The sequence below is a fragment of the Trichechus manatus genome, unplaced genomic scaffold, assembly GCF_000243295.1.
Source record: "Trichechus manatus latirostris isolate Lorelei unplaced genomic scaffold, TriManLat1.0 scaffold00195, whole genome shotgun sequence".
Classification (NCBI taxonomy): Eukaryota; Metazoa; Chordata; class Mammalia; order Sirenia; family Trichechidae; genus Trichechus; species Trichechus manatus.
The window spans coordinates 475,052-487,767 of record NW_004444131.1 but is presented as its reverse complement, the minus strand read 5'-3'; the positions used below and the strand labels follow the sequence as shown (position 1 = coordinate 487,767).

General features: G+C 37.6%; 1 protein-coding gene across 1 annotated transcript in view; it reads right to left on the bottom strand.

Moving 5' to 3' along the window:
* Nucleotides 1-12,716, bottom strand: part of CCDC7 (coiled-coil domain containing 7) — a 138,676-nt gene that overhangs the window by 35,669 nt on the left and 90,291 nt on the right. The window contains exon 9 of the mRNA XM_023741975.1: nt 10,890-10,965. Within this exon, the coding sequence (XP_023597743.1) occupies nt 10,890-10,965 (76 nt within the window). The remainder of the gene's footprint in view (nt 1-10,889; nt 10,966-12,716) is intronic.

Sequence of the window (12,716 nt, the reverse complement as noted above, 5' to 3'; positions counted from 1 at the left end):
GTCATGGTGTCCCTAGGAGTGAAATAGATAGGAAATCTACTATTTACTTGATCTATACAAACAGATGAATTCTAGGTCAGATGAACAGCACTCTAACTCAAATCGCCAGAAAAGACAGTCACAGTCCCTCAATCAATTCCCAGATCTGAGCGAGTTTAAGGACCCACAAACCCTTGAATGAAGGGGAGGCCAGGTCCCCTTGAAGAAGGACTCCAATACACTGCCAAAAATTTTTACTGTTAATCTCTCTCTCAGCCTTCCCCAAAGGGATCTACAGCCTTTCACAAGAGTGACTGTTCATTGGGGAAAAGGAAATAATCAGACTTTTGGGGGATTACTGGATACTGGCTTGGAGCTGACACTAATTCCAGGAGACCCAAAATGTCACTGTGGCGCATCAGTCAGAGTGGGGTCATATGGAGGTCAGGTTATTAATGGAGTCTTGGCTCATATCTGTCTCACAGTAGGTCCAGTGGATCCCTGAACCGATCCTGTAGTGACTTCCCCAGTTCCAGAATGCATAATTGGAATAGATATACTCAGCAACTGGCAGAATCCCCACACTGGATCCCTGACAAATACAGTAAGGGCTATTACAGTAGGAAAAGCCAATTGTAAGCCATTAGAGCTGCCCCCTACCTAGGAAAATAGTAAACCAAAAGCAATACCACATTCCTGGAGGCACTGCAGAGATTACTGCCACTATCAAGGACTTGAAGGATGCAGGGGTGGTGATTCCCACCACATCCCCATTCAACTCACCTATTTGGCCTGTGCAAAAAACAGACAGATAGTGGAGAATCACAGTAGATTATCAAAAACTTAACCAGGTGGTGACTCCAATTGCAGCTGCTGTTCCAGATGTAGTTTCACTGCTTGAGCAAATTAATACATCTCCTGGTACTTGGTATGCAGCTATTGATCTGGTTAATGCCTTTTCTCCATACCTATTTCAAAGGACCACCAGAAGCAGTTTGCCTCAGCTGGCAAGGCCAGCAATACACCTTCACTTGCCTACCTCAGGGCTACATTAACTCTCCAGCCCTATGTCATAATTTAGTCTGCAGGGACCTTGATCACCTTTCCCTTCCACAAGACATCACATTGGTCCATTACATTGATGACATTATGCTGATTGGACCTAGTAAGGAAGAAGTGTCAATGACTATGGACTTATTGGTAAAACATTTGCGTGCTAGAGGGTGGGAGATTAATCCCACATAAATCCAGGCACCTTCCACTTCAGTGAAATTTCTAGGGGTCCAGTGGTGTAGGGCATGTCGAGACATTTGTTCTAAAGTGAAGGATAAGTTAGTGCATCTTGCTGCTCCCAATACTAAAAAGGAGGCACAACGCCTAGTGGGCCTCTTTGGATTTTGGAGGCAACATATTCCTCAATTGGGTGTGCTACTCTAGCCTATTTATCAAGTGACTCGAAAAGCTGCTTGTTTTGAGTGGGGACCAGAACAAGAGAAGGCTCTGCAACAGGTTCAGGCTGCTGTGCAAGCCACTCTGCCACTTGGACCATATGATCCAGGTGATCCAATGGTGCTTGAAGTTTCAGTGGCAGATACAGATGCTGTTTGGAGTCTTTGGAAGGCCCCTGTTGGTGAATCACAGCGCAGACCCTTAGGATTTTGGAGCAAAGCTCTGCCATCCTCTGCAGATAACTACTTTCCTTTTGACATGCATAAACCTAGAAATAAAATTTCTGGGTCATATTTTTAACTGTATGTTTAACATTTTGAGGAACTGCCAAACTGTTTCCTACATCAGCTGCACAACAATGTACAGGCATACCTCGGAGATGTTGTAGGTTTTGTTCCAGACTACTACAGTAAATCCATTATCACAATAATGTTAGTCACACGAATTTTTTGGTTTTGCAGTGGATATAAAAGTTATATTTACATTATACTGTAGACTATTAAGTGTGCAATAGCATTATGTCTAAAAAAATGTACATGCCTTAATTAAAAAATACTTTATGCTAAATAAGGTAACCATCAGCTGAGCCTTCAGCAAATCATAACCTTTTGGCTGGTGGAGGGTCTTGCCTCAATGTTGATGGCTGCTGACTGATCAGGGTGGTGGTCGCTGAAGGTTGAAGGGGCTGTGGCAGTTTATTAAAATAAGACAACAATGAAGTTTGCCACATCAGTTGACACTTAATTTTTCAAAAGATTTCTCTGTATCACGCAATGCTGTTTGATAGCATTTTACCCACAGTAGAACTTCTTTCAAAATTGGAGTCAATCCTCTCAAACTCTGCTGCTGCTTTATCAACTAAGTTAATGAAATATTCTAAATTCTTTGTTGTCATTTTAACAACGTTCACATTGTCTTCACCAGGAGTAGATTCCATCTCAAGAAACCACTTTCTTTGCTCACTCATAAGAAGCAACACCTCATCTGTTAAAGTTTTATCATGAGATTGCAGCAATTCAGTCACATCTTCAGGCTCCACTTCTAATTCTAGTTCTCTTGCTATTTACACCACATCTGCAGTTATTTCCTCCACTGAAGTTCTGAACCTCTCGAAGTCATCCATGAGGGGTGGAATCAACTTCTTCCAAACTCCTGTTAGTGTTGATATTTTGACCTCCTCCCACAAATCATGAATATTCTTAATGGCATCTAGAATGACAAAGGTTTTTTCCAGAAAGGTTTTCAATTTACTTTGCCCAGATCCATCAGATGAATCACTGTCTGTGGCAGCTACAGCCTCACAAAACGTATTTCTTAAATCATAAGACTTGAAAGTCGAAATTATTCCTTGATCCAAGGGCTGCAGAATAGATGTTGTGTTAGCAGGCATGAAAATAACATTAATCTGCTTGTATATCTCCATCTGAGCTCTTGGCTGCCCAGGTGCATTGTCAATGAGCAGTAATATTTTGAATCTTTTTCTGAGCATTGGGTCTCAACTGTGGGCTTAAAATATTCGGTAAACCATGTTATAAACAGATGTGCTGTCACCCAGGCTTTGTTGTTCTACTTACAGAGTACAGGCAGAGTAGATTTAACATAATTCTTAAGGGCCCTAGGATGTTCAGAATAATAAATGAGCACTGGCTTCAACTTAAAGTCACCAGCTGCATTAGTTCCTAACAAGAGAGTCAGCCTGTTCTTTGAAGCTTTGAAGCACCGACTTCTCTTTGCTAGCTATGAAAGTCCTAGATGGTATTCCTGGGAATGCAAGGTGTGCAACTCCAGCCATCAGACCCCCTGGTTTTTTTCGTTTGTTTTGTTTTGCTTTGTTTTGTGTGTTTGTGTGTGCGTGTGTGAGTATTTTAGGTGAAGGTTTACAGAGCAAAATTAGTTTCTCATTAAACAATACACACATTGTTTTGTGATACTGGTTGCCAACCACATGATGTGTCAACACTCTCCCCTTCTCGACTTTGGATTCCCCATTTCCATTCATACACCTTTCCTGTCCCCTCCTACCTTCTTCTCTTTGCCCCTGTGTTGGTATGCCCAATTAGTCTCATATACATGGTTGAGTTACATGTACTATGTAAAATGGTACAACGATTTTATGTGTTTGTTTTATGGGCCTGTCTAATCTTTGGCTGAAGGGTGAACCTCAGGAGTGACTTCAGTATTGAGTTCGAATGGTGTCTGGAGGGCCGTACTCTCAGGGATTCTCCAGTCACTATCATACCACTAAGTCTGGCTTTTTTTTTGTGAGTTAGAATTTTGTTCTACATTTTTCTTCAGCTCTGTCCAGGATCCTCTACTGTGATCCCTGCCAGAGCATTCGGTGGTGGTAGCCAGACACCATCTAGTTGTGCTGGACTCAGTCTGGTGGAGGCTGTGGTAGTTGTGGTCCGTTAGTCCTCTGGACTAATATTTCCCTTGTGTATTTGGTATTCTTCATTCTCCTCTGCTGCAGAGGGGATGGGCCCAGAGGGGTATCTTACATGGCTGCTCACAAGCTTTGAAGACCCCAGACACTACTCACTGAAGTAGGATGTAGAATATTTTTGTTATTAAATATGTCAATTGAGCTAGATGTCTCCCAAAACCATGGACCCCAGCCCTCGGCCCAGTAATTTGCTCCCTCAGGGAGTTTGGTTGTATCTACGAAGCTTCTATGACTGTGCATTGGTCACGTTTTGCTGGCTTCTCCAGTATTGTGTACTGTCTTCCATTTATCAAAGTTACTACTTATCTATTTTCTAGTTAGTGTATTTCCTTCTCCACCACTCCGCTCCCTCATAACCATCAAAGATTGTTCCTTTCTGCGTGTAAACCTTTTCATGAGGTTTTATAACAGTGGTCTCGTACAGTATTTGTAGTTTTGTGATTGATGTATTTCACTCAGCATAATGTCCCCCAGATTAATCCATGTTGTGACATGTTTCACAATTTCATCATTGTTCTTTATTGTTGCATAGTATTCCATTGTGTGAATGTACCATAGTTTATCCAATCATCGGTTGACGGCACTTAGTCTGTTTCCATCTTTTTGCTACTGTGTATACTCCTGCAATGAACATGTGTGTGCATAAGTCTATTGGTGTGATGGCTCTTACTTCTCTCAGATATATTCCTAGGAGTGGAATTGCTGGATCATATGATATTTCTATCTCTAGCTTTTTAAGGATGCGTCATATCATTTTCCAGAATAGTTGCACCATTTTGCATTCCCATCCACAGTGCATATGAGTTCCAATCTCCCCGCAGCGTCTCCAACATTTGTTATTTTCTGGTTTTTTGATTCATGCCAGTAATGTCGGGATGAGATGGTATCTCATTGCAGATTTGACTTGCATTTCTCTAATGGCTAGTGATGGCAAGTATTTCCTCATGTGTCTGTTAGCTGCCTGAATGTCTTCTTTGGTGAAATGTCTGTTCATATACTCTGCCAATTTTTAATCGGGTTATTTGTCTTTTAGTTGCAGAGTTGTTAGATTTTCCTATAGATTTTAGAGATTAGGTTTTTATCAGATATGACACAGCCAAAAATTTTTTCCCAGTCTGTAGGTTCTCTTTTTACTCTTTTCATGAAGTCTTTTGATGAGCAGAAGTGTTTAATTTTTAGAAGATCCCAGTTATCCAGCTTATCTTCTGGTGTTTGTGTATAGTTAGTTATGGTTTGTATCCTAGTATGCCGTGTACTAGGGCCTCTAGCATTGTCCCTGTTTTTTCTTCCATGATCTTTACAGTTTTTGATTTTATATTTAGGTCTTTGACACGTTTTGAATTAGTTTTTGTATATGCTGTGAGGTATGGGTCCTGTTTCATTTTTTACAGATGGACATCCAGTTTTGCCAGCATCATTTGTTACAAAGACTGTCTTTTCCCCCATTTAATGGACTTTAGGCCTTTGTCAAAGATCATGTGATTGTAGGTAGATGGATTTATATCTAGGTGTTCAATTCTGTTCCATTGGTCAATGTATCTGTCATTGTACCAGTACCAGGCTGTTCTGACTACAATAGCTATATAGTAGGTTCTGAGATTAGGTAGTGCGAAGCCTCCTACTTTCTTCTTCTTCAATACTCCTTTACTTATCTTGGGCCTTTTTCCTTTCCATATAAAGTTAATGATTAGTTTAAGAATGCTGTTCGTAATTGGATAAGGATTGCACTGTATTTGTAGATTTCTTTGGGTAGAACTGACATTTTCCCAGTGTTAAGTCTACCTATCCATGAGCATGGTATGTTTTTCCATTTACGTAGGTCTCTTTTGATTTCTTGCAGTAGTGTTTTGTACTTTTCTTTGCATAGGTCTTTCATGGTCCTGGTTAGATTTATTCATAAGTGTTTTACTTTTTTGGAGGCTATTATAAATGGTATTGCTTTCCTGATTTCCTTTACGTAGTCCTCTTTACTGGTGTATAGGAATTGAACTGATTTTTGTATGCTTATCTTGTATTCTGCTATTTTGCTATCTATCAGTTCCAGTAGTTTTTTTGTGGAGTCTTTTGGGTTCTCTATGTATAGTATCACATCGTTCACAAATAAGGATAGTTTTATTTCTTCCTTAGCAATCTGGATGCTCTTTATTTATTTTTCTTGCCTTATTGCTCTAACTAGGACTTCCAGCACAATGTTAAATAGGAGTGGTGATAAAGGGTATCCTTGTCTTGTTCCCATTCTCAGGGGGAATGTTTTCAGCTTCTCTCCATTGACAGTGATGCTGGCTGGTGGTTTTGTATAGACGCCCTTTATTATGTTCAGGAATTTCCCTTCTATTCCTATTTTATTGAGAGTTTTTATCAGGAAAGGGTGCTGGACTTTATCGAATGCCTTTTCTGTTTCAATTGAGATGATCATGAGATTCTTTTCTTTATATGTATGTGGTGGATTACACTGATTGATTTTCTAATGTAGAACCATTCTTGCATACCTGTTATGAACCCTTCTTGGTCGTGGTGTATTATTTTTTTGATATGATGCTGAATCTTGTTGGCTAGAATTTTGTTGAGAATTTCTGCATCTATATTCATGGAGATATTGGTCTGTAATCTTTTATTACTGTAGTGTCTTTGCTTGGTTTTGGTATTAGGCTTATGCTGGCTTCACAGAATGAATTCAGAAGTATCCCTTTCTTTTCTATGTTCTGAAATACTTTGAGTAGTACTAGATGAGCTCTTCTCTGAATATTTGGTAGAATTCTCCAGTCAAGCCAGCTGGGCCAGAATTTTTTGTTGTTGGAGATTTTTTGTTACCTTTTCAATCTCTTCTCTTGTTTTGGGTCTTATGCACTAACAAACATTGATGTTGTTTCTAGTTTTTTGCTATATCACAGTGATGCAGTACATTTACTTTTATATGTCTCCTTAAACTTATATGTATTTATTTCCCTAAGGTACATAAAAAGGGATTTGCTGTATAATAAGTTATGCCTTTTTAATGTTAAATAAACTGGACTAAATTGTCCTTGAAAACAGGCAATTTCTGTTGTACTAGCATTTTAAGAGTTCTCATTCCCTACTTCTTTGTCAAGACTTGATACTAGCAAACTTTTAATTTTTGTTAAACTGATAGGCAAAAAATAAATAAACAAAAAAGTCACTGTTACTTTGCTTTGCATTTCACCGATCACCGGTAAGACTGAGCATCCCCTAAAATGTTTATTGACCATTTTTTTGTCTCCTCCTTGAATTATCTATTTATACAGTTTACCAATTTTTCTTTTGGATTGTTATTCTTTCTTTTGTGGACTTACATATTCTGATTACTACTCATTTTTTCTATCTTATTTGCACAAAAATTTTCTCCCAGTCCATTAATTGCTTATCTTTTAACTTTGCTTCATTTTTGAACAAGGTGTTTTAATTTTGGAAATAAAAATATTTCTTGTTTTTGGCCAAATTGATGCCCTTGCCTTGCCAATGCCCTAACTGGCCACTGAAGTTAATTCAAGACTTTGAATTTGTTCCATCGGATTTATGATGACTCCACTTTTAATATAACATAAATACCTGTGATACATGAACCTGGGCTAAAGATTATTTGAAAGGCAAGAGCCTACAATCCTTACTTCTAACCTCTGAACCTCTCTAGATAAACATTATGGAAGATTTCTTAAAGCTTCTCAGTAAGCTTGAGATAAGGGCAGGCACACTCACCCCTCCCATACCCATCTCCCAAGGGTTAGAATAGGACTCAAGAAACCCAATAGCTCTCTGCAAAGAAATACTCTTTGCAAACCCTTCCTGACACTCCTATATCCTCCATATATGTGAAAGGTTTTAAGCACTCTTTCTTGACTGCTACATTTTTCCAAGTGTTATTAGGTCATCCATGTCACAACTTATGGCACAAACTGGAATTCCAACTAGAGGTTGGATTGTAGGTGGCTTATGAAAGCATGTGATACATGTGATACTGCGGTTTAAAGGCCTCAATTAATGCCTCTATTTAACAACTTGTTATAGTTACATTCTTTAACATTCTGTTAAAATAAATATTGGGTGTGACAAAAGTCTGACTGCAGTTTTAAGCTTTAATAACTTCAGAAGCATAATGCTACAAATATTCAAAAACCATTTTAAAATTCAATTATATACATTTCTATTTCACTTATTTCCAGGTAATCCCTGACTGACGACAGGGTTCCATTCTGACTCCATCATAAGTTGGTTCTGATGTAAGTCTAAGACCTCATTTTTGTTTTGTTTTTTGTTTTCATTATTATCGCCTTTTATTATCAGTATCTTTATAAATCCGATCTTTATTTGTCTTTAGAGGTTGGCATGAGAATCATAACATCAGCAAATTGCACACTGCAATACTGTATGTAGTACATATTACTAACAATAAGATGTACAAAAAAAATGGACAGTGGTAAGTGTGGTTGGTTTGGTGTAACTCAGATACGTTCTACGTCAGGGACAACATGTATTTAAAAAATTTTAATAATAAATTTTTAATTTAACTTTTTGCTTCAGTCAACACTTGCCATCCTTAGTCAGAACGACTCAAATGAAAATTAATTTATGTTCAAAAGTCACACAACTAAATATGTTAATAACCAGTTGCCATCAAGTCAGGCAAAATATTGCATGATGCATGCAGCATCAAAAGAGGATGGAAGGAATACACAGAGTCACTGTGCCAAAAAGAATTAGTAGACATTCAACCATTCAGGAGGAAGAATATGATCAAGAACCACTGGTACTGAAGGAGGAAGTTAAAGCTGCACTGAAAGCACTGGGACAGGGACCCACTTCTGGACCAATTAACTTTAGACAAAGGCTTACGGTCTAGTAAGCCCTCTCAGGAATTATATTTTTTCAGAGGGATGGTAGGGGAGGTGTGGTTTCAAGAAAAAATGGATGATGTCAGTTATTGGTGTAGTGGTAGATGTTCGGTGGTAAGCAGATGTAGTGCAATGAAAGCCATGTCAATATAACAGAGAAAATGGGATTTTATTTAGTTATTATTCATGAATTACACAGTAACAAGACAAGGCAATCATGCCAATCTCTGGGAAAAGGTAATAGATATATTCTTCCAGGATCTAGTCAATGCATTGTCTAGCTGTTTCCCCATACTCATTGCTGTCGAGTCGATTCCAACTCATAGTGACCCTATAGGACAGAGTACAACTGCCCCATAGGGTTTACAAGGAGCAGCTAGTGGATTCGAACTGTAGACATTTTGGTTAGCAGCCAAGCTCTTAACCACTGCGTCACCAGGGCTCTGTCTTGCTGTTAGTCTATAGGTAATAGGAAATGGACAAGTAAGCATAGGTCCAGAAGGGCTTGAAAAGCTCTTTCTTCAATTATGGCACAAACTGGAATTCCAACTAGAGGTTGGATTGTAGATGGCTTATGAAAGCATTATTATCTCTTTGGTGAACAAAGTGTTGAGAACTGGGGTCCATTCTTGTGGATGAAGTTGTCAGCATTGGTGAGAACATTGTTTATCCAGAATTGTGTTTGTGATCCTGACCGGAAATTAGGACTATTAAAGAGAATACTCAGAAAATTTGATACGTATTATCTGCTCTGATGGAAAAGGCACAGTGATAGTCAAGTAACCTCCTATACACCTGTTTTTTCCTTCCTCCCCAAACATATGTGGGACAGAAACTGCAACCAGCTACAGGGAAAGGAGGTAAAGAAAGACAAAAATCTACCACATTCCCCAGCAGGCTCCAACTGGAATTGAGGGTGGGGGCAGGAAACATGTCTTAACTTTGAATTAAAATTAAAATATTGGCTATAATATTTGACAAGGCATTTTAATTTATAAATTAGTACGGTTTTGTCAATAAAATTTAAATTAATATTACCTAAGAGTGATCAGAAAAGTCATGGTACTTCTTTAATTTTTATCGAGGAGTAAAAGGGGGTTAGCCCCACTTAGCAAATATAAATGAACATAAGAAGTTCAAATTAAGTTGCTTTGGGATTTCATTCCACAAGGTATGTTTTTTCAACATGTTAGTTATGTACCTAATATAACATTAGCCACCTGAAAGAACTATAGGTCATCCACAGTAACTTTGAAGATACTTCTTAAGATGCGAAGAAATGTACAAAGCATATTCTGACCTAACAAATAAAATTTTTTCTGGGCACAAGACAATTTAAGTATAGAATTGTCTCCTTTACAGTAACCCCTTCAGACAGTCTTTCCCACTGCTTTCTGCTATGTCCAGAATTCTAAACCAACTTTGAATAGCACCAATAGCTCGATATGAGGAGTTATATAATAGACTGGAAGCCTGCTCCTTTAATATCCTGGTCAAATGGAAAGAATGTTCCCGGAAACCAGCCTCTTACTTTAATAATGCCCCAGAACATGTTAAAGCTTTCATCGACAAAGCTGATAAAGTTGTTACTCTATCCTTCTGATAGGAAAGACTGATCGGATAGAACATAGATATGAAGTGGGACCTGGATCAGTTACATACCAAATACCTGACAATCAATTAATGCAAGTCATAAGTCCTTGAGTTCCATTTTTACCAGTTGCCCAGGACTTCCTTTTCTTTACTCCTGTCCTGGTTACCAATTCACTCTCCTATAGGTCCTAATCATTGGACTGGCTCATTAGAAATTCCTATCATATAAAATTTCCCAAATTTTCAATGTTGTTACATTATATAAATAAAATTCTTTTTATTTAAGAATAAAAGAAACTTTTCTGAATATATGCTTTAATTTTAAATATTTATTTAAAAATAGAACTATGTGAATCTGCAAAGAATTATAATTAAGTAAAAAGTATATATACAAACTACATTTTGTATGACTGCAATTATAATTTTAATATATACACATATGTATAATCATAAAAATTAATATAGGAACACTAAAATTTTAATAGCAGACTTATTTTCTTCTTTATGTCACCAAATTTTCTGCAATAAATACGCAGTAGTTTTTATAATTACAAAAAGAGGTTATTTTAAAGGCTTACCTCTCCAACATACTTGACTGTTTTTCAAATATTTTCATCATGGCATTCAATCTATTAGTCATTGAAAACCCAGTTTCTATTATAAAAGAAAAGTTTTACAGGTATTACAAATGACTGAAGTTATAGCTCTATGCTGACATAACTCACTATTATCCATATGTGTGAAAACTGGACAAATACATAGAGGAGATATCAGGGTCATATGGGTACTCAAAGAACAAAATGCTTGTGATGAGAATAAGTGCCATTTTATTAAACATACTATCGGGGCCCTGGTGGTATAATGGTTAAAAAACTGGGCTGCTAGTCAAAAGGTTGGCAGTTCAAATTCACCAGCTGCTCCTTGGAAACCCTATAGGGCAGTTCTACTCTGCTCTATAGGCTCACTATGAGTCAGAACCGACTCGACGGCAATGGGTTTGGTTTTTTTTGGTTTATGTGCAAATCACTGTGCTGCTTTATGTACTCCTAATATTCAAAATAACTCTAAAAAAAATACGCTGTCATCATTTTCAAATAAAGGATTTAAGGCTCAGAGAGATTATATAATTTAATCAAAACTATGTATCTGGTAAGTGACAAAACTGGATTACAGTCCAGCATGCATGACCTCCTTATAGCATGGTATGGCATATAAGAGGACTCTTCAATGCTAAGGGAGAATTGCTTTGCTTGCTACTGCTAAGTCAATAAAGCCTATGGAAAGAATCTAACAACCCTGTTAAGTTTTCCAACTGAATCAAATAACTCAGATTGAGAAGAAAGAAGTAAAACTATCCTTTTTGCAAGATGACATGATCTTATATATAGAAAATCCCAAAGAATCCACAAGAAATCTACTAGAGCTAAGTGAAATGAAATCAGCAAAGTGCAGGGTACAAAGTTAACACACAAAAAATCAGGTAGGTGTCTCTACACCAAAAACCAAACCTGTTGCTGTCGAGTCAATTCCAACTCACAGCGACCCCGTAGGACAGAGTAGAACTGCCCCATAGGGTTTCTGAGGATTAGCTGGTGGATTTGAACTGCCAAACTTTTGGTTAGCAGTCGAGGAGCTCTTAACAACTGCACCACCAGCAATGAGCAATCTGAAAAGGAAATTAAGAAAACAACTGCATTTACAATAGCACCTAAAAGAATAAGATACCTAGGAATAAATTTAACCATGGAGGTTAACGACTTGTACATTGAAAACTATAAAACACTGGTGAAAGAAATTAAAGAAGATCTAAATAAATGGAAAGACATTTTGTGTTAATGGATTTGGAAAGCTTAATACGGTTAAGATGTCAATACTACCCAAAGCGATCTACAGATTCAGCGCAATCCCTATCAAAATTCCAACAGCCTTCTTTGCAGAAATAAAAAAGCCAATCCTCAAATTTATATATATGGAATTGAAATGGCCCCAAACAGCCAAAGCAATCTTGAGAAAGAAGAACAAAGTGGGAAGACTCACACTTCCTGAACGCAAAATGTACTGTAAACCTACAGTAATCAAAACAGTCTGGTACTGGTATAATGATAGACATATAAACCAATGAAATAGAATTGAGAGTCCAGAAATAAACCCATACATATATGGTCAATTTATTTTCAACAAAGGTGCTAAGTTCATTCAGTGGGAAAAAAATAGTCATTTCAATAAATGGTGCTGGAACAACTGGATCTCTACATGCAAAAGAATAAAGCTGGACCCATGTCTCACACAATATGTAATAATTTACTAACAGTAGAACAAACACCTAAATGTAAGAACTAAAACCATAAAAAGCTTAGACCAAAACACAGGAGTAATGAGGATATGGAGAAATTGGAGCCCTCATC